Raw genomic sequence first — 23962 nt, forward strand, 5'->3', positions numbered from 1 at the left:
GGCATTTTACCCTCTTCCATTCCTTCACCTGGTCTTCACTGAAGCTGGACTCCACCTACCCCGGCAGCACTGCAATCCTGATGGTGGGTCGAGTGGGGCAAGGTGACTTTGCCCCTCTTTCTAACCTCCCATTCGCCCACCCCGTGTCCTCTGATTCCACCCAAAGATGGGATGCAGGCTCCTCGCTGGCGGACAGCATAAAAGCCAGCACCTTCTCCTCCAGTGTTTGAAGACTGACTAGCCAGCTACTTTCTGTCACCTATTTCTATACCTCTATTCACACCAAACGGTTGAGAAATACTGTGTCCTTCAAGAAGTAGAAAGAATAAGGAAAGGAAAGGAGGAGCTATGGTTACTTTTAGCAAAGGTGTTGATGTCAGCACAGCAAAGAGGGCATCGAGAGTAGGCTGACCTGGCACGGCCTCACTCTCAAAGTCCAGTCAGCCCTCCCGGCCCGCAGGTCCTGAATATTCCACCTGCAGTGGGTGGAACCCGCGGATGGAAGAAACCACAGATGGAGGAGCCCGCGAACGCGGAACCTGGGAAGGGGAAACCACAGGTGCAGAACACCTCCAACCCTCGAATGCAGAAGGCCAACTGTACTGTGCTATTTTATACAAAGGACTTGAGCATCCCTGGATCTTGGTATCCTTGGGGTCCTGGGACCAATCCCCCGTGGATACCGAGGGACGACTCTATACCCAGTCTCTCTCACCTGCTCTCCTCCCCAACCCTTCCAGCTCTACTTACCACCAGTCAATGATGAACACTTTTCATTTACTTAAGCGTGTTTGGGAATAAGGAAAAACAGCCTAGTATTTTCTATGCAAGTGTGAAATTTTACTCCCACCTAGATTTCATTCAAGGAAAGAACACTACCGTCTAAGTTTAACAAGTCACATTGGGTTCTGAAATTAATTTACGCAAAGGATTGGGTTCTGTTCCCGTGTGTAAAACCTGGGTGATTAATTGCCTTCCTGGGTGTGGTTCTGCTGAATCACATAGGAGAATTCAGTGTTCATCTTGTAACTACTGCATCTGAAGAACTAAGAGTCACATTTGGGGGTGTCCTTTCACCTTTTAATTTCTTCTTCCCATCCATAGCCTTTCCTGCAGACAATTTTTTTTTTTTTTTTTTTTTTTGCCATTGTCATCAGGACTTATTGCTTGAAACAAAAAGTCTGATGTTTTTGGTTTGACCAAGATCCATTTTAAACCTACAGTACCCCAAACTAAGTTTAGCTGCCGACAATTTCAATGTTGGGAAGATAACTTCTTGATGATGAATGCCTTTTCCAAAGTCTTCAGTGAAATGGACAATTCCAGAAAATTACTAAGATGAGTAAACACAATTTATTCTTGTCTTGTAAAGACATCAAATTATCTACAGGAAGAGAGAGAACTCTCCTATGGAAATATTTCCTTAGTTTCTGCAGGAACACCTTCCATTCTGCCTGCTGAGTATGAGTCCACGATGTCACAGGAAGGGTACATTGCACAGAACCTAAGGGCCAGTAGTAATCCTTTGCTTTGCTATAAATTTTTACACTGGCAAATATATGTTTTTCTTAACATTTATAAAGCAATTAGATACCGAGCTAAGACTTATACACCCAACTTTCTGCACAGAGTAAATTTCTCCTGCTAGGTTATGAATCCCAAGGCAAACGTGAGCTTAGATCTCTTCTCACAGAACTGACAGGCCCTTCGTTTGTCATCATATCCCCACATTACTCAGGGTATAAATGGATTTCCTGGCTGCCTCTCAAAACGTTGACAACAATAATACTAATAAAATACCATGTTCTATGTCTATATGCCTGTCAAATTCAACTCAAATGCAAACACATGACACACAGAACCAAGACGTTTTTTCAATTAAAGCCCTTGACTGACGGAAAAGGGAAATACAACGCCTCAGCTTCATGTCTTCAAGACTAACACTGGCAACTAAGATGGGAGGGAAAAAAAGTCTCTGGCAATTTTAATGAAGGAAAGAGCCAAGTCTTTGCTTCCAATAAACCTGTGAAATTGACCAAAATGAAAATCAGCAAATTTGGGAAGAAAGGAGTATTCCTTCCTTGGCGTCTTTAATTCCATAAGAATCCAACATTTTTGTTCTGAAGCTACATATCGAAAGGTTGGTAAGGCCAGTCAGAGGCAGCAGGGGGAACTGGATGGAAGAGGGAGGGGACCTGGGAATTTGAATTACAGCACGTTCCTCCTACAGACTGGGTGATCTTGGACAAGTAGCTTAAACTCAGTCTCAAATTTTCTCTGCTGTAAAAGGAAATAGTCACATGAAAGAGTTTTTTGGAATCAAAATAAACATCAGAGCAGATGTAAACTCACCTGGCATGTAGTAAACATTCAAGAATGGTTATTTCATAAACATTGAGATTTTTGCCCAGTTAGGTATGTCAGGAAGAATAACGCACCCTTCTACCCAATTAAGTCTCTGGAAAGTCATCTGACAAGGTATTCGAAGCTACTTAAAAGTCTACGATATGCCAGGAAAAAAAGCATGATGATTTTCTCTTTGCTATTTCCAGGTCAGGACAGATAACATAATGATAAGCATTTGGTTTGGATATTCAGATGCATGGATGGATGGACGGATGGACGGATGGGTGGCTGGATGGATGATGGATGGGTGGGTGGGTGGATGGGTGGACGGGCAGAAGTACAAAGACTTTAGAACCTACTTGCAAGACTATCAAATTCCTAAAGAAAAAGAGAGAATATCACCAAGTCCCACCATAGTGTGTGTTTCATTTCCAAACCATTGATTGCAAAGGAACCAGATCAACTTCTCCACGGCCTCCAGCTCTGCTTTCTCATTTTTGAACGCTATTCATAGAAGTCTTGGGTTCTATTTGCTACAGAAAGTATTTGAAGTTAAAACGCTTCATATCCACAAGTACAGATGTAAAGGACACCACAGAGCTAATACATTTTCCAGAGAGACATCCAGGAAAATAATCACATCTCTTTCTAAAACGCTTGAGGGCAGCCAAAGCTCTGGCCCTTACCTGAAGGTGGGTCCATTCTGTATTTATTCTCTTGACACCAACCAACTGGTCGAAGTCTGTAATCCAAGTAAAACAACCACTGGTCATAGGATTCAGTGTCCTCCAATCCCACATAGCGAAGGCGTAATCTTCCTCCAACATTCTCAATCACACTAACTATCCAGTACTGAAAAGGGCTCTGAGAATCCTGGAGCTCTATTAAGGAATCAACTGTAATGAGGTCTATAGGGCCTTTCCCTCGCAGAGGCTGTTTAAACAGAAGCAAAACTCCTTATTTTAAACTTTATTTTAAGGTTCTCATGGAAACAGATGACAGCAGAAGATAATATTTTTTCACACCATCATCCAAGCTACTGGCAAACAGTCTGGTGTTTCCCTCCACCCCACTGCCCCCGCCCTCCCCTCCTCCCCTCCCGCGCACACATCCATTATACCCGACTCTGTATCCAACAACAAAGCCACAAGTAAATAGAAAATGACAGTTTGTGCTAAGTTCTCACCAAACAAATCACCCTTCCCAGATAAAACTGCATTTGTGAGGAACGAGGGCGCCTTTAAGAGGCGTTACACCAAATTTGCCTCGAGCTAGAAAACATGCGGTGGCGGAATGTCTGCTCTTCCCATAGACGGACACATCTGATATGGGGCGATCAATTTATACCTTGACTCAGCAGACGTTTGTCTTACGATGGCCCCGCTCTCATAATCAGGACACTCTCGTACTTTGATTACGTGAGTAATGCACGAATATGTGTAGAGGACATTTTTGATGAATGCCTAACACACATTAATAATCAGCTAAATTAGACTATTGTGTAATTTGTACACTTAACCCCATAGTTGGTTTACAAAATATATATAACACCTGCCCCATTTGAGCAACCTTCTTAGCACATGTTTGCATAGGAAAAGGGTGTTTGTTCAGCCAGCCTTGCAGGCAAATATGTTTAAAAAATTTAACGGAGTAAAACAATTTGTCCTTTTGAAAGGGTGAACAATCATCATTTTGATTTGTCAACCAAACAATTAAATTAGTAGCCATTGAGATACAAAACTACATGAGGCAAAAATCATCACAAAGCAAAACCAGAGGACTATATATTAGACCGTGGTGTTCCAAAATATCAATATCATTTATGACAGGTGAGAAATTTATGGTTAATGTTAAGAGAATAATGAGACTGTCAAACTCCACACTGTGTCCTTGGTCATTCATTGTGTTCTCCCCTTTATCAGGGGCAGTCTTCAAACACATTTGGTGACTCAATAATTATTTATAACAGTACATTTCTCTTCCTGTTCTAGAATGTAAATATTAAAATGTTTTATGATAAAATTATTTTCATATCACCATCAAGATTGCAGATTAAAGTGTTTTTACTTCAGTACCTTAAAATGACCTTAACCACATTTAAATACGGTTAGCCATTTCTATTACTTAACGTGTATGTGTTTAAATTTCGGCATAATGCATCCGGAATACAATAGTTAATGGAACTAGTTATCAGTACACTTTGAGACTACACCCCAGCACATATAGGCTTAGTCATCACCTCTACACAACAGTTATTCTACAGGATTTTATATACATTCACTAACATAAGATAGAGTCTTAAACATATAGGATAGTGGATACCTATCCTAACATGTTATTATTTTAAAATGTGTTCACATAAAAGCAAATTTTCCACTTATTGATTGGACCAAAGGTGAAGATTCTTCAGTGCCATTAGAATCAGTAACCTAAGTAATTTGGGAAAAAACAGGAAGTTACGCTATTTGGACACCGATATCCGTGTGGACGCATGTACCCGCAGAAGGATATATGCAAAGGTGCTGTTAGGTGTGAGCTCATGTAACTGTGCTGCTTCAGACAGAGAATAGCTGGATAACAATACATACACCTTCTAGGAGGCTGGCTGGGGCCGTCCGGGAACCAGTCAAATCACGAATGAGAAATTCCGTCCAGTCCGTGTACTTCTCTTTGATTGCTGGTGAGACAAAGGAGAGAAAAAAAAAACACACACACTTCAACAAATCAGTGGAGCTTTCAACATGTTAAAATCCCAGCACTTTTCTGTACACATGTGTTCTTTCATGACTTTTCTTCGTTTTAAATGCTGTGCTTAAATGAAGTACTAAAATGGCAACAACAAATCTGTCAGCAGTGGGTGACTTCACACCTACCACGTGCCTAGATTTTGCTAGGCACCAAGGAGATGAAAGAACGTGAAGCCCTGAAGTCTTATCATCTGTTCAGAAACTTCTGTAAACAACAAAGAAGAGGGACTTCCCTGACAGTCCAGTGGTTAGGACTCCGCGCTTCCAATGCGGGGGGGAGGGTTCAAGACCTGGTCGGGGAACTAAGATCCCGCATGCCGCGCGGCGCAGCCCAAAAAAAGAAAATTAATTAATGAATTAACTAACCATTAAGAACAAAATTATTTTTAAAAAACCTAGAAAATATTCCAAAGCACAGAATTTAGGAGGTTCCAAGAAGAAAGAGCTCCATGAGGGTGCTTTATTTATTTCCAGGTGGGGAAATAAAGCCAGGCTCTGAATTATATTAAGATTTATTATACAGGCAGAGAAGAGGAAGAAGGGATTTGCAGGCTGAGAGGAACATCATATGCTAATGAGAGTGATGGAGGGAAGAAATGGAGAAAGTGCAGCCCTCGGACACACGGCCCGGCCTGAGCACAGAGCATTGGGAAATAATGGAATAAAACGGTGGACAGCCCAGAAAGCCAGCACACACGTTTAATAAACAGGAAATCTCTGCATAAGATGAATCTGAAAATAGCATAAAGGCTTGAAGGGAGACAAAGGAAGCTAACGGCAGAGAAGCCAAGGTAGAGGCTGCTGTCTGGGGCCCCAAACAGCGGTGAGAGCACTGCATTTGAGACATCTTTTGCAAAAGAAATACTGGCCTTTGGAAGCCTGCATTCTACAAGTGCTTCAAACCCAAGACTTGAGAAAGATGTAACTTTCTTGCCATAGCTCCCAGGCTACAGATGTCCCAAAGCTAAGGTTACATCCACCCCTGGGAGAGGCCCCAAGCCTTCTCAGGGCATCACAGGATTCACAACCTCGGCCACATGAGAACAGCACACTGGCCCAGAGCCCCATCCACCCACCGTGATTCCGACCTTCACATCCCATGAAGACCAGACACTGCCCAGGGTACCATGTTCAATACATAGCCTCTGTGAAAGGTTCGAGACTCAAGCAGTTCATAGATTGTTTAGGTTCTTTCAAAGCAAGATGCAACCATTTCTAGCTCAAACCTAAAGGAACAGAGTTATTACCCAAGGGAAATAGGCCACACGGGTGGTGGGAAAAGCAAGCTCACGGTGTGGCGAAGACCCGGACTCTGAGCTGGGCTCTGCCCAGCTGGGCTACATGACTTTGAGTAATTCACCCCATTTCTCTTGGACTCTTTCCTCTAGTGCTACAACATTTTCCTTGTGCGATGCTATAAGAATTAAAGAAGATACACCCGTCAGAAAAATATAACCATACCTGGCACGTCTATGCAATTAATAAATAACAACTCTAGTTTTGTTATAAGTATATACTGAATTATTACACATTCTCACCAGGTATTTTTTATTGATTCCCACAAACTGCAGATGGAAACTTTCAACATGCTTTGCCAGAACTGCCAACAGCTTAGGGAACAGTGGCAGCAACCTGCTATTTCAATCACTAACCTGCAGCTCAGTCAATATCTCCCACCATCACCCATTAATGATCGTAAGACCAAGAGAAACATCAAAATGGAAGGGACTCAAGCAAGACAAAAGGGATTTGGGCAAAGTTGGAAAGCCCAGCTTTGGGTGGGACAACAAAGTCCTATACCTGGACCCACTTAGCAAAGAGCAACCCACCTCTTCAACATCTCTTACTACTTGGGATTTTTTTCCTCAAATAAAATACCACCTTCTACATACATACTTATAAGGAAATGCATATATTTGGGGCAAAAACTGTGTTATTGGGTCCTTTTCCATCATTGGCAAGTGTAGCAAACATTTTTCAATGCTACACCCATTTCTATGGACTGAATGTTTGTGTCACCTCCAAAATTCATTTGTGGAATCCTAACGCCCAATGTAACTGCGTTAGGAGGTGGGACCTTGGGGACGTGATTAGAATTAAATAAGTTCACGAGACTGAAGCCCTCATAAGTGGGATTAGTAACCTCATCAAAGAGACCCGCCTCGCCCCTTCTTCCCTGTGAGGACACAGCGAGACGTCTGTCTGTGAACCGGGAGGCTGGTTCCCACCAGATATGGGGTCTGCCTGTATCTTGATCTTGGACTTGGATCCAGCCCCCAGAACTGTGGGAAATAAATTTCCACTGTTTACAAGCCGCCCAGTATTTTTGTTACCGCAGCCCGAATGCTCTAAGACAGCTCTGCTGCTTGCCTAAGGTGACTGAGAAGACCAAAGCAACGGAATACCAGATAAATTAATTAAAATTTGTATTTATCTTTCACTTTACAAAGCCTTTTAATTTACTTTGTATCTTTTGATCATCCTAATACTGCTACGAGGTGGCTGTTTTTAACTAACTTTCGCCCAAGTTCACTGGAAAAACAAGGGCAGAGCCAGCCTCAAACTCGAGTTTGCAGATGCCAAACTTATAAGGAGTCTTTCCACTAGCATCTATGGTTCTCAAAGCTTTTGCATACAGAGAAATCAACCATTTAAATTGCAGGCATGACAGAGATAATATGAAAATGACTGCTTAAAAAAAGTTTCAAGATTAGGACAAAATATACAACAGCACCCAATAAATATGCATTTCATTTTTTATTCCAAAAGGGTGACAATTAGCACAGTCGAGGGAAACATTGTCCTGTGACTGACAGAACTTACGTCTACATCCCCTATGAGAAGAAAACTCAGTTTTTCATTTAAGGGTTGTTTCTAACATCCATGTAATCAAAGTTAAATTAGAATTTCTGAAATACGTATGCACCCTGTGAAGACACTGTGCAGTGTTGAAATTGAAATAGTCTGAGTCACAGCAAGAGAACACTGGAGATGGCTGTGAAATTTACATATACGGGGCCCTGCACTCCAAAGGTCCTGTAACTGTCCATTAATATGCTTTTGCGTGAGGCTCTGAAGCACGCTTTTATTTGCCACAGAATATCTAGACAAATGGCTCTCCGTGGAAAAATGTATCTTAGCTACAAAAGGTACACCAATCATTTTAGGTTAGAAAGTAGAAACAAAACAGTTCTCAGGAACTGTGCTAATTTTAGAACAACTATTTCAGTGGACATTTAGTTCTGAAAACTCTCAATTTTCACATGTAAAAATCTATGACAAGAAGTACTGCCATATATACAAAACTATGCCTGATGAATTTACAATTCCCAGGCAATGGGTTTGTTTTAGACAATATTCAATTCAGTTAAATTCTAGTACAATAAAAACTGCCCAGAAAGCCCTGAGAATTCATTGCAATACAAGCTGACCTGTAATTTTCCACATATAAATTTCTAACTAAAAAATTTTAAACTATGAGTTTTAATTTACTACAGAACATCTCTCTTCAAAGACTCAAAATCAAGGCATATGAATGTAAGAAAAATCTCTCTCAAATGTAAACCAATTGCTTGCCCTATGGTCCTTATCTTTTTCTTCAAATGATCCACACGTTAAATCTCAGAAAACTTAACACGCAGCCTAACTACAGTAAATGTGAACTTTACAGCAAGAAAGAAATGATTAAACTGGAAAAACTCCGCAACTTTAGGTGGATAAAAGTGTATCCACAACTTGGTAATCATTTTCCCATTTCTTTAACTTATAGAGAGAATCTCCTGGAAGTCCATAAGAAGAATAAAATCCGGACCTTTCTACAACGTTCTCATGAACATGTTTTCAAGGTTCTACTGTTACAACATTATATAAACATTCAACTTCACTTTTTTAGAAGTCCCAGTTACATTTTTCATTTTCATACCTCATTTTGGAGAGGTACCCACATCTCACCTAAGGAAGCCATCGTGAACTTGAGTTTCAGAAAAAGGAAACACACCCCCCCACACACACTCTTTTTAGAAGACATTTTAGATGACCCCCAAATCCTACAACTGCTTTATTAGAGAGCTGTCTATAATAGGAGTTCCAAATGAAAGGCAGAAGATTACCATCATTTTTTCAGAATTTGGGAAACCACCACTCTTGGTGGATTTCTAGCCCCACTGAGCACATGTAAACATAAAGTAATTCACCATTTCTCAAGGATACTGTTTCCTATGGACATTGGTCTGGGGGAACACAAAGTCACCCATCAGAGCTGCCCATTCAGGCAGATCCTGAGCACTGAGACCTGGGCTGGGGTCAGATGGACATACTTACCTCTCCTTCCCTGTCACCACATAGAAAAGACAGGTCCATGGAGAAGTCGGCTGTATCATGCCTTTCTGCTCATTTGAAAGATGGGGAGAACAATTACCAAGAACAGTGAGGCCACTTTCACTCAAACACACTGTGGGTAAAAGGAAAGTCACATTCCTTACAGTCCTAGAGTTTAAACAGGGGATATTCTGTTCTTCTTTCTGGCCATTTGCTCAACTTGAATCCATTGTATCAGTCATGTTCTGAATTTGTAATGGTTCTTTCTTGCTCTTTGGTTGTTCCTTTCTTCTAAACATTCTTCTTACCAGACGCCATTTTCAAAACCCCTCATTATAGTAATTAGAGGATGTCCTCCTTTTCTGTGCCCTGGATCCTCTGATTCCTATGGGTTTTCTGTTTTTTTATCTGCCTCTTTCTCTCCTGTATCAGAGGCTCTCCTGGAGTGACTGGTGGCCTTTAGTCGTGCATCATACTTAAATTGGACACTAGAGAAAGCCTGAAAGTGAGATTCGTGTCCTGGAACAGAGGTTTTTGACTCAGAGTGGGCACTAAGCAACTCCCCTCTGTGAAGCAAACTCCCAAACTAGATTCCCTGCTTCTCCCCAGTCAGTTCTGCCCATTTCTTCAGAGGTGAGCTTGAGGAAGGAGCCTGTGGGTTCTGGTCCTTGGTTGCACCAAAGGGGTAGGGGAGACAGAGCCTGGGAGGTGTTCCAATTACAAGCACCCCGTTCAACCCTGTGCTTCTCAGCCCCACGCGGGACTCCCACCCACCGGGCATTCAATCCAAAGTCCGCTGCCTGCGGGGGATCCCAGGGCCCCCCCAGCTGCAGCCCGCACGTGTGTCCAGGGCTGCGGCAGCCCCTACCAAGCATCAGCAGTCACCAAGCCTTCATCAGCTCTCAGGCCACCAGAAACGTGAAATTTCCTTTCTGCGCTGGTGCCTCTGCAATTCTTTCTGTTGCTGGTTTATGTATTTGTTACTCCTTTACTATCACTTTAATGGGGTTTCTGGAGGAAGAAGAGATAAATAAGACTGTTCAATCCACAGCTACTCCCAGCTCACCAGAGAACTGGGCCGTTACAAAATGTGAGGCAGCAAGCCTTTGACTTATCGGGAAAAGATTCTTTAACACAGAGTTTGCTAAAGAAATGAGGCAACAGAGAATCTTGAATTATAAATGGAAGCACTTACACATACTATTAAGAATAAAAGACTGTAGAGTTCTCTCCCTTGGAGATTTTTAAAGGAAAGAATCTGTACTAATATTTCACATAGGGTTCAAATTAAATTGTTCCTACAAACAAGAGAATAGATCATAAAATGATTGGAGAGGACTGATAAGCTCCTACTAAGTGCAATGGACCACATTACATACTACTGGGGTTCAAACATATAGACAGAAGTATTTCTGTCTTTAATAATAAATACAGCCTCAATTAAGATATAACTTGTGAAGAATGTCATAAAAATTATATATACGTGCACAAAAATACACACACACATACTCACACATTCCTTAGAACTTACACAGAATGGAGGAAAAGTTTCAATTCAAAGCTTCAGACCTCTTTCCATTATATAAATATACTTGTATAATTACAAAAAGAAATATTATTATTATTTCGCTCCAAAGAACAGAATTCAACAAAGAAATTATCTAACAATTGTTGGAAGCAAATGATGGAGACAATGATAACCTTAGGTTGAAACAGAAAAAATAAGTTGACCTCAGAATATTCTACATAATTAGAACGTTTAACATTCATGCCATACTCATTAAAACCCTGGTCAGTATTTCTGCATAAATGATTTAATTTATCCCTTAAAAAGAAAGGCCTTTGCTACTTAATATTCTACACATTGCTTAGAGATTTCCTCAATATTGGGAATAGATAAGAAGTTATCTTTTGTTGAAACTAGCTTATCATGGGGTCAGATGTGACTTTTAATGGCAGCTACTTCATTAGATGGTTGTATGGATTAAATGAGAAAATAAATATAAGCTTCCTAGCAGTTATTACTCAAGTGGTAAAGTATCAACCCTTGTAAAAAGTGAAGTATTCTTTGATAATGTAGCCAATCATTCCTTCTTTAATGCACTCCAATGTTTGTATAACATACTAAGCTTTCTTTCAGAAGAACATATATGAAATGTCTCCAAGTGATGTTTTAACTACAGGCTAACAATTTCTTGCAATCCAAATTTAACTTTGAATAAACCTGTACACCAAATCAATGGATACAAAATGATGGCCATGAGTATAAAATCACATATTAATGTTTTATTAATTTGAAAAATTATAATTAGAATAAAAATTCCTTCCAGAATTTTCAAAAAAGGGTGACTTTTTTGCCTTCTAGTCTCTTACCCGCCTCTCCCTAACTTGGATGTTAATGCTAATTTTGCCATCATGATCACATCATGAAACACTGACAAACTGGCACAAAAAATAATAATAATCTCGGATGAACCTAGAGATGATCATACTAAGTGAAGCAAGTAAGAGAAAGACAAATATCATATGATACCACTTACATGTGGAATCTAAAAAAAATGCATTAACATATACACACTACTATATATAAAATAATCAACAAGGACCTACTGTATAGCACAGGGAACTCTACTCAATATTTTCTAATAACCTACAAAGGAAAAGAATCTGAAAAAGAACAGATATATATATATAGGTGTAACTGAATCACTATGCTGTACATCTGAAACCAACACAACACTGTAAATCAACTATACTTCAATAAAAATTTTTAAAAATTATAATCTACCTCATGGAAAATAATTCCCAGTATAAACCGTTATGGAAATCCAATTCACTTTTATCTTCTATTCCTGCTTCTTCACATTATAAAATTGATCACCTGCTATATGGTAGTGAAATGCAATCTCTCTGGTTAAACTTAGAAATAATAGTCTTAACACAATATACAGGATACCCCATGCACAAAGATCATTATTGGAGACAGTAACTTGCTGGTATTTTTTAGGAGAACGAGATCAGTTGTGAATAGATGAGACAGTGCTTACATCAATATGAATGTTTTACACACACAGCTATTCATACATAATTTTAAACTGACAAAACAGAGCACACTATAGTTCCTAAAGTCTATTGTGCATTTCCTCCACATCCAAATCAAACTTCTGTTCTTTATGTTATGCACAAAAGCACACAGAAACAAGTAAAACAGCCCACTTGAGATAATCACAGAACTCAGCATTCATTCAAACCAGATGTCATTACCCCTATACTCCAAATCTGGCTTGAGCAGTTGCTCTGCAACTTCACTTCTCGGTTAAATTATTCCTACAACTTATGCAAGTCGCAACTTACTGAAGAATGAATTGATTCTAACAAGCTCGTCTTGTGTTTTATTTTGCCTGTTTAAGTAAGGCAAGTACCTCCCTACATATCTATTTGCAGGAATGGATTGTTGAGGGGACTTGGTGGGATTACGTAATATTTGGAGGAGCAGCAGGGAATGTCCCTGTCAGGGACACACAAGAGGTGAGGTAGCGCTTTCCTTAAGGGATCCACTGCCATGCCTGTTCTGCTTCCTTTAAAACCACCCACTTCCAAACCAACAAGGACCTACTGTCTAGCACAAGGAACTCTACACTTTATTCCTATATGTAATATAGGAATAACCTGTATGGGAAAAGAAAATGAGAAAAAATAGATATATATTTTTATTATTTTAGGTATAACTGAATCACTTTGCTGTACACCTGAAACTAAACGAAACATTGTAAATCAACTTTACTCCAATGAAATTTTTAAAAATCCACCCACTCCCAATCTTGCCCAGCCCAGGTCCACACACTCTGAGTCCTTCAACCTTCCCATCCTCTGTCCCCACTAAGCCTCACTCAGACTCACCACCCAGGCCCCTCTAAAACAACAGCGACTAGACTTATAACTGCTGGGGAAAGAAAAACACTGGGCTAAACCATCACCCACAAGTTCGGGAATCACTCATCCCTTTTTTTTAAAAAAAAAGCCCTCGAACTCACTTGTCTGACAATTTCCTACCTCCCTGCTCCCCTCCAAAACCAAACTTAGCAAAGAAGACTTAACTCTTCAGTCACTGTTCAGCCCCTTCAACTTCACCCCCCAGAACTTCCACCAAGAAGAGAATGATCAACTGTGTCAAACGCTGCTGATAGGACAAGGAAGAGTAAGGCTGAGATTAGACCACTAAATTTTTTTTTTTTTTGGCGGTATGCAGGCCTCTCACTGCTGTGGCCTCTCCTGTTGCGGAGCACAGGCTCCGGACTCGCAGGCTCAGCGGCCATGGCTCACGGGCCCAGCCACTCCGCGGCATGTGGGATCTTCCCGGACCAGGGCACGAACCTGTGTCCCCTGCATCGGCAGGCGGACTCTCAACCACTGCGCCACCAGGGAAGGCCCTAGGCCATTAAATTTTACAGGAGACATTCCATAGGATCAATTCCTGGGAGTAGAAGAGCAAAGGATTTACTAGATATCAGCAAACTGCCCTCCAAAATTATGCTTGCAATTTGAACAATGACCATGCGTATATAAAATTTCCCATTTCCCCCCATTCTTGCCAGTATTTTATATTCTCAGACTTCTCTGATTTTGTTAACAATCTCAACCATACGAAACTGATTTTTTGGTTTTCACTTTATTGATATCAGGGAGGCTTAGTATCAAACAAACATGATGACAATTCAGATTTCTTTTCTGGGAACTTACTCTTCATGTATTTTTCTATAGAGATAACTTTTTTTTTTAATGCCAATTTGTAGGAGCTCTTTATTTATGGTAGATGTTAATTCTTCATTAGATATAGCAGAGGTCTTAACTTTGTATATCATATTCAACATGAGCCTTTTAAAACAAGGCATGAGATCATGTCGTCCAGACACTGAATCTTGGAATAAATTTCTAACTCCTAAGCCAGGCTCAACATCCCGCATCACTGGGGCCACTCCACTCTTCTTCCCTTTGCTCTCTATGCTGGTTTTCTCTAAACCCATCTCTTCCAAAGGGCTGCATTAGGGCTCTGCACATCCTCTTCCTTCTTCATAGAAACACTTTCCCCCATCTCGCCCCAACCAACCCCTCCTCATCTCACACATCCTCCCTGATCTTCCCTAATTTCCATGATAAACTGTGTTCTCTTCTGGAATCCCACATTCTTTCCCTTCCTAGACTTAGTACAATTTATAATGATATGTTCATACTCATTTGTGCAATGAGTCCCCACCTGATGACTCCGTGAGCCTAGGAATTATCATATCACTGCCTTACTACTATATACCTGTACCTATAACAACTGCATATAGTAGGTGTTTAATAAAATTTTATCACAGGAGGGAAGGTCTGACAGATTAGATGGTTTTATAAATTGTGTCTGTTTTTTAACTAATCTTTGGATGAAAGAGAACTTGTTGAATTCAGATTAGGAACTACCGTTACCAAGGATATTACACAGACCTTTCGATAAAATATGATTTAGCACCATAGTACACCACAAGCATTCATAAAGGAACTGCCATTGCTTTTTGTTTCTTCTTTTATTGGGTTGGCCAAAAAGTTCGTGCGGGTTTTTGCAACATCTTACGGAAAACCCGAAAGAAATTTTTGGCCAACCCAATATTTGCCTGGCTCGTAACTGCTTACATATGATGTAAGTTACTGTTTAAGATTTTAGTTTCGGCACACATAACCCAGAAAGCGAGAGATCATTCATTTAATTGAGTCAGCATTAAACACCTTATGAGATAGGACAGAAATTTGGTATTTCTCTTGAGTTCTCCTTCTGGGTGAGTACATGGTATTACTGTATTAGGCAACACTGATACTGTTCATTTCAGACAAGGGCATCACCCAGAGATTAAAGAAACACAAGGTACTATATATCCATAGCTTAATCTCCAAGGGACCAACTGCTTTCTCTGAAGTTCCCCAGGACCTCTGAGCCCAATAAACAGCCATAATTTAAAATACAAAAGCCATAAAGATAAGAACTATTTATGACATTCTCAAGGTATAACTCATATTACTCTGCATCATATCTTTAGGAGCCTAGAAGATAAATAGCCTCTAAAACTATTAGAAGAAATTTAAAACCTTATCACTGTTTGCTGGTTAAAGACCTTTATCCAATAAAACATGGAATTTCTCTCATTCTTGCACATTTCCCTTCAATTATTCTCTAGCTGTCAATATCTCACTTTATAGACATTTCTGCTATTGCTTTAAACATTTCCCTGTTTTTAAAGAGTACCCTTCCAAAGAGTCAGCAACTATTTTTTCTCTCTACTAGGAAAAATTTCCTACAGGTCTTTTATTGGCTATCACTACAGAGAAACAGTCAAGGCTGAATTGACACATCACAAAGGTCTAGGGCTCTGAATTCAATGGAATAAGACAATTGTTTGTTAAAGATTTTATTTTCATCGGTATATCTCTCTCCCTCATACATGACTTATTTCTTTCTGTAAAGTTACCTTCTTTGCTGCAGCTAAATAGTTTCCATTCAAATTTTTCCCAATGATCCACTTAGGGGAATGTCTTAAAAAGAAAGAAAGCAACTTGCAAAAAAATTTAAATCCACATGCCCCTATATATATCTTGTATATATCTAATTACATGAGTCAGTCTGTTTATCAACAGCTTTCACATTACTGTCCCTGATGGTTAATTTTATGTGTTGACTTGGCTGGACCACGGTGCCCAGATATTTGGTCCAACATTATCCTGTTAACAAGAGGATGTTTGGGGATGAGATTTACATTTAAACTGGTGGACTTTTGAGTAAAGCAGATTGCCCTCCTTAAATGTGGTGGGCCTCGTCCAATCAGTTGAAGGCTCAGATAGAACAAAAGACTGACCTCCCCTGAGCAAGAGGGAATTATGATGAAATCAGAGGAGAACTAAATAAATGAACAGATATTCTTGTTCATGGATAGGAAGACTCAATTTTACCAAGATGTCAGTTCTTACAATCTTGCTCTACAGATTCAATGCAATGCAAATCAAAACCCCAGCAAGTTATTTTGTGGATATTGAAAAACTGACTCTAACATGTATGCAGAGAGGCAAAAAACCCAGAATGGCCAATACAATAATACAATATTGAAGGAGAACAAAGTGGGAGGTCTGAGACTACATGACTTCAAGACTTACTATGAAGCTACTGTAATCAAGACAGTGAGGTACTGTCAAAAGAACAGAAAAATAGATCAATGGAACAGAACAGAGAGCCCAGAAATAGACATACATATATAGAGTCAGCTGATCTTTGACAAAGGAGAAAAGGCAATACAATGGAGCAAAAATATCTTTTCAGCAAATGATGCTGAAACAACTGGACATCTACACGCAAAAAACGATCCTATGCACAGACCTCACACAAAAAATTACCCTTCACAAAAATTAACTCAGGACTTCCCTGGTGGCACAGTGGTTAAGAATCTGTCTGCCAATGAAGGGGACATAGGTTCAATCCCTGGTCTGGGAAGATCCCACATGCCGCGGAGCAGCTAAGCCTGTGCACCACAACTCCTGAGCCCGTACCGTGCGCCACAACTACTGAAGCCCACGTGCCTAGAGCCCACGCTCTGCAACAAGAGAAGCCACTGCAATGAGAAGCCCATGCACCGCAACGAAGAGTAGCCCCCGCTCACTGCAACTAGAGAAAGTCTGCACACAGCAATGAAGACCCAACACAGACAGCAACAACAACAAAAAATTAACTCAAAATGGACCTAAATATAAAATGCAAAACTATAAAACTCCTAGCAGATAACATAGGAGAAAACCTAGATGATCTTGCATATGGTGATGCCTTTTTAGATAAAACACCAAAGATATTATCCATTAAAAAAAATAACTGATAAATTGGACTTCATTAAAATTTAAAACTTCTGTTCCCCAAAACACATTATCAATAGAATAAGAAAACAAGCCACAGACTGGGAGAAAATATTTGCAAAGGACACATCTGATAAAGGACAGTTATCCAAAATATACAAAGAGCTCTTAAACAACCTGATTTAAAAATGGTTTTAAAAATGATTTAACAGATACCGCACCAAAATGGAATACATGTGGTAAGTAGCTTATGAAAAAATACTCACATCATACATCACCAGGAATACATGTGGTAAGTAGCTTATGAAAAAATGCTCACATGATACATCATCAGGAAAATGTAAATTACTACTTTGAGCTTCTACTCAGAGCCTTGCTCCAAAGCCAGACCACTATGCCTCCACTCACCTTTCTGGAGCAGCCCCAGAAGAGATGCTGGAGACCGAGACCCACCCTTCACACATGACTCTAGTCCAGCTCATGCTTGGCTTTTCCATCTCTTGGGCCGCCATATTTGGACTGCTGGCAACATCACTCAACCAAAAGCCTGGCAGCCAGGTCAATCCCCTCATCTTAGACAAGCTCATTACTAAAGTCTCAGACTGACCAGTTATTACATCCCCAAAGCAAAGATTCTTAACTTACAGTGCGTGACTGCCTTCACGGAGTTCATGAAATTGAGTACAGTGAATAAATGAGCTCATAAAATTGAATACAAAATTGTGTGTTTGTGTGTGTGCGCGCGCGCGTGTGTTGAATGCCTCTTCCAAGAAGTTGCATTGAGTTCATCAGATTCTCAAAGTAGTCTATGACCCCAGAAAGACTGAGAATGATCACAGACTTAGAAAACAAACTGATGGTTACCAAAGGGGAAAGGTGGGGGGAAGGGATATATTAGGAGTTTGGGATTAACATATACACACTACGACATATAAAACAGATAAACAACAAGGACCTACTGTATAGCACAGGGAACTCTACTCAATACTCTGTAATGACCTATATGGGAAAAGAATCTAAAAAAGAGTGGATATATGTATAGGTATAACTGATTCACTTTGCTGTACAACTGAAACTAACACAGCATTGTAAATCCACTATATTACACTATAAAATAAAAATTAAATTTAAAAAGAACGATTACAGAGATGATACCATATTAAAACACGGCTATGATATACGTCAGTAGACTTGAGTTCCCTGAGGACGACATGCTCTTTCTTATCATCACTGTTGATCCCAGCACTCAGCACAGAGGCCCCAATAAATGCTCCCCCACAGCTTTCCAAAGTGAAACAACTTCTCACCTTTCTCCAACCCAACGGTATGAGACACTACAGCTCTGATTACAAAGACACCTACTAAGTGTTCGTTACGTACCAAGCACTCTTTCACATACAGCATCTCAGTTAGTGCTTCCAAAAACCCAATGAACTAGTTATTCTCAACCCCATTCAACAAGAAAAGACTCAAACAGAGTAAGCAGACCTATCACAGTTGGTGGCAAATATATTAAAGAGTACGTTTGTAACAGGCAGATTTCTGTTAACTCACATCCTATGCATAAAAGTTCCATTTTAGAACAGTAACTCCTCCAAACACAAGTATTATATAATTAAGAGAACAAAACAGATGCAAAACACCAATTATTTCAGAAATCAAGGACGTAAAACACAATTACTCAAAAAAACCCTTAGATTCTGGATCAGATTTCTCCAATCTACTTCTCGTATACTTTAAAAGATTTATATTACTAGGTAAGCAAATTTTAAACAAATGTTTGAAAAAATAAAACTCATGTTTGCCAACAACTACACCTCATTAAATGTTATTTCCCGTAGAATGAAATTTTTTAAAGAGCGATACTCTGTGAAAATACGTAACTATTACTTTCTTAAGAGATTCAAATCTGATAAGCATGGTAATTATAATCATTAAAAAGGTATCATCTTTAAATACATCTCATTGAAAGTGTGTGCGTGCCTAATACGAACAATAACACGAGAAAAGAAATGGAATAATTCTGTAAGCATTCAACATTGAGATCTGACATATTTATGACATGCAATGAAATTCCCCTTATTAAAGTCAAGTTCAAGAAGATTCAGAACATGTTCTTCAAGAGAAGAGGCATGATTCATACATAATGAGTCAGGTCCAACTGTGAGTGCCAACAGCTTGCAGGCATTCTACAAGTAATGGACAAACTCAGTGACCTAAGAGTCATGCCTGAATATAAAACACAGCCCCAGAGCTGGTTAAATTCTCTAAACCTGCCATGTGTGTGAAGACTAATAAAACATAAACTCTCTTCTATCAATGAGTCCTATAAAAACACCGAGACTCTGTCTCTGAAGGACTAGAAAACAGAGCTTCTTGGCAAAACGGAGCCCCTGGAAAATATGTTCTTGAAAATAGATTTCTTATCTAGCTATTGTAGTTTTAAGTCCTTTCCATCCCTACATTCTATGAGGACATTATTATTACCTGTAAATTTTCTTAACCTGTTAGCAAAAAACTATTATTGAATTTTAAGCGTTTTTTTTAAACACATTTTGTGTGTCTAAATGACAAGAGTCACTGACAACTCAAAATCACAGAGGTGGAATGACATCTAAATTACAGGTCTGCCAACCGGAGAATAATCCCAACGTATAACCTCACTCCTTCACACATTTCTTCCCTTAAGATCCTTCTGCTCTGAGAACTCTATATGGCAAGATTCAGAGATCAATTTCTCATCTGTCAAATCCAAGGGCAAAGGCTGTAACAGAACAGAATTGCCTGATGCCAGGGCACAACTATTTGGAAGCAGGTTAAGCAAGTACCATGAAGCAAGTGGGGCGAGACTTGTAGAGTACAAAACAGAGTGTAAAAGATTAAGTAGGTAGTAGTTTAAGATCACCAGTGTCTTCCATATTGCCAAATCCAATGGTCAATTCCCAATCATGTATGTATTTGATGTAATTAAGAGCACTGGATAAGATCACTCTCTCCTTCTTGAAACATTCTTCACTTAGTGTTATGTTTTGAATGCTTGTGCCCCGCCCTCCCCCCAAAAATACATATGTTGAAATTCTAACCCCTAGTGTGATGGTATTTGGAGGTGGGGCCTTGGGAGGTGATTAGGTTATAAGGGTGGAGCCCCCATGGATGAGATTAGTGCCCTTAGAAAAGGGACACCAGAGAGCTCCCCCACTGAGAGGTGAGGACACCTCTCTTGGCGTCCTTTCCACCAAGAGAGGACACAGAGAGAAGTCGGCTGTCTGCAACCCAGAACCCAACCATGCCGGGCCCATGATCTCAGACTTCCAGCCTCCAGAACGGTGAGAAATAAATATCTGTTGCTTATAAGCCACCCAGTTTATGGCACTTTGTTAAATCAGCCCCAACTGACCAAGACACCTTGCTTCTGAGCCATCAAGCTCTCTTGCTCATCTTACCTCACTGGGCATCATGTCTCAGTGTCCTCCGCTGTTCCTCCTCATCTTTTCACCCCCTAAACCCTGGAGCATCCCAGCACACAGTCCTGGGACATCCTCTCCACCTACATGCATCCCCTAACTGACCTCATCCAGTCTCATGGCTTCAAACACCAGCTGTATGCTGGCAACACCCACTTAAACCTCTATCCGGGTCGCCTCTCTGAACTCGAGACTCATACACACAAGGCCCACCTCGACAGCTCCACCAACACCCCAACTTAACACGTCAAACACAACCTATTGGTCCCCCCCCACCAGCACGTGCTCTGCCCACAGACTCTCCCAGCTCTGTAATAACTGTGTTTCTCCTGCTGCTCGGGCCAAAACCTGCGGAGTCACCCCTGGCTCTGACACTCTCTCCCTGACCCTCAAACTCCCCTAGCAACGCCCCCCCAAAGACACACACAAACACACTCACGTCAGATCCACCAGCAAACCCCGTTGACTCACCTTCAAAATCCAGAATCCAATCACTTTTTTGCCAAATCTACAACCACTACCCTGATCCACTCTGCCTGGATTATTGCTACAATCTTCTCGTGGATGTGGCCTCCCCACAGAACAGCCAGAATCATGCCTTCAGAGCACAAGTCATTTCTGAGCGATTCTGCAGCTCAAAACCCTCTGAGGAGGAAAAGCCAAAGTCTTCACCCCAGTCTACATGGCCCCATGGGCCACAGCTCCAATGTTCCTCCCTGTCCCACTGTGCTGGCCTCCATGCTGCCCTATAACACAGCAAGCACATTCCTGCCCCAGGACATTTGCACGGGCTGTTTCCTCTGCTCAGAATGCTCTTCCCCCAGTTATACCCAAGGCGTGGGTTTACCCTTCACTTCCTTCAGGCCTCTGCTCAGATGGCACTTTATTCTGGAGGACATCCTACCCCCACCACATAAAACATCTCTTCTTGTCCCACCAGCCACTGTCATTTTCCTTCCTACTGACCTCACCAACGTTCTATCCAGAGCACCTATTTCCAGCTGACAGACTAAACACTGGTGTGTTTACTGTCTGCCTCCCCTTCTTTCTCTAGAACTTAAGGTCCGCCAGAGTATTTTGTTTCCTTCACAGCTGTAGAAAACCTAGCACCTAGCAGTGCTGCTACATGGTATTTCTTGAAACAGCCTCCCCCAAAGTTAACTGGCATCTCCCATAAGAGTCCTCCCCTCGAGGCTGCCCAGGGAGACAGGGACACACCTACACAGCTCTACATCACCAAAGGGAAAAAATGTTCTGCATATTGTTTTTTGGTTTATATCTTTAAAATATTTTATTTCCATCACCTAAATACTAGAGCAGATGATTTTTTGCAAACAAAAACATCTACATTAACTGCAGGCCACAATTCACAGTAGAAAAATGACATGGTTTTATTTTACTTTTTCAGTTTTCTTAATCAGCATATACTGTATAGATTCATTATATTTTGGTTAAAATATAAAAACAATACACTGAATTCAGGTTAGAATATTTTTAAAAAATCAGGCCGAGATTGGGAGATTCCAAGAGTCAACCTAGTGTGGGTATGTGGACCAGAACCTACTGACCACAAGGAGCAGAGGTGACAAGGGATGGGGGGAGCATGAGAGATTTTCAAAGACCTCAACATGGTCCCAGAGAGACAACCCCAAGTCAGAGAACACACCATCCACTCAAAACAAAACAAAACTCCTGGTGAGGCAACTGCACAACTTGCCTTTGTAACATGCTTGCATTTCTCCATTGCTGGACCTTCTTAATTCTTTTTCTTTATTTTTATGGGAGTACAGTTGCTTTACAATGTTGTGTTAGTTTCTACTGTACAGCAAAAATGAATCCACTATATGTATACATATAGCCCCTCCCTTTTGGACTTCCTTCCCATTCAGGTCACCACAGTGCATTAAATAGAGTTCCCTGTGCTATACAGTATGTTCCCATTAGGTGTCTATTTTATACGTGGTACCAAAGTGTAAGTGTCTCAATCCCAATCTCCCAATTCCCCCCACCCACCCCCGCTTTCCCCCTTGGTATCCATACATTTGTGTCTCTACCTCTGTGTCTCTATTTCCTTTTTATGACTGAGTAATATTCCATTGTATATATGTACCACATCTTCTATATCCATTCCTCTGTTGATGGACATTTAGGTTGCATTCATGTCCTGCCTATTGTAAATAGTGCTGCTATGAATGTTGGGGTGCATGTGTCTTTTTGAATTATGGTTTTCTCTGGGTATATGCCCAGTAGTGGGATTGCTGGGTCATATGGTAGTTCTTTTTTTAGTCTTTTAAGGAACCTCCATACTGTTTTCCATAGTGGCTGTATCAATTTATACTCCCACCAATAGGGCATGAGGGTTCCCTTTTCTCCACACCCTCTGCAGCATTTATTGCTTGTAGATTTTTTGATGATGGCCATTCTTACTGGTGTGAGGTGATACCTCACTGTAGTTTTGATTTACATTTCTCTAATGATTAGTGATGTTGAGCATCTTTTCCATGCACCTATGGTCACCTAATCTATGACAAAGGAGGCAAGAAGATACAATGGAGAAAAGACCGTCTCTTTAAGTGGTGCTGGGAAAACTGGACAGCTACATGTAAAAGAATGAAATTAGAACACTCCCTAACACCATACACAAAAAAATAAACTCAAAATGAATTAAAGATCTGAACATAAGGCCACACACTATAAAACTCTTAGAAGAAAACACAGGTAGAACACTCTTTGACATAAATCACAGCAAGATCTTTTTTTTTTGACCCACCTCCTAGAGTAATGAAAAAACGAAAACAAACAAATGGGACCTAATTAAACTTAAAAGCTTTTGCACAGCAAAGGAAACCACAAACGAGATGAAAAGACAACCCTCAGACTGGGAGAAAACACTTGGACCTTCTTCATTCTGACCTCAATCTTCCTGACTGCAGCTTCAGCCGACCCCCTTCTACCACCTTCTTTTTCAAAGTCCCCATGCAACCTTCATCCAGATAGTTACTTGTCTGGTAATAAGACTCTGGGCATCCTCTCTCTTCTACTCATACATTTAAAATATTTCACAAATCAACCAGTTCTTTCAGTTTGAGTTCGTCTTCAGCATTTACTATGACCCCAATCTTAGTATTTGCTCCAGTAGGAAAAGTTTGGGAACTAATTACCGTTCATTAGTTAACCACAGACAGAAGGGATGTTACTCCCTAGGCAAAGCACCCGAGTAGG

The 23962-nt window shown here is 40.5% G+C and overlaps 1 protein-coding gene across 5 annotated transcripts in view; it reads right to left on the minus strand.

Moving 5' to 3' along the window:
* Window positions 1-23962, minus strand: part of SFMBT2 (Scm like with four mbt domains 2) — a 210735-nt gene that overhangs the window by 110483 nt on the left and 76290 nt on the right. For 4 of the 5 annotated variants that reach the window (XM_082848830.1, XM_082848827.1, XM_082848829.1 and 1 more), the window contains exons 5-6: window positions 4935-5023; window positions 3033-3279 (exon numbers count right to left, since the gene is read on the minus strand). In XM_082848830.1, coding sequence (XP_082704956.1) covers window positions 3033-3279; window positions 4935-5023 — 336 coding nt within the window. Of the gene's footprint in view, window positions 1-3032; window positions 3280-4934; window positions 5091-23962 lie in introns of those variants that run through there. The other variant, XM_082848831.1, reaches the window with a different exon arrangement.

The sequence above is a fragment of the Leucopleurus acutus genome (genome assembly GCF_964270905.1).
Source record: "Leucopleurus acutus genome assembly, chromosome: 1".
Classification (NCBI taxonomy): domain Eukaryota; kingdom Metazoa; phylum Chordata; class Mammalia; order Artiodactyla; family Delphinidae; genus Leucopleurus; species Leucopleurus acutus.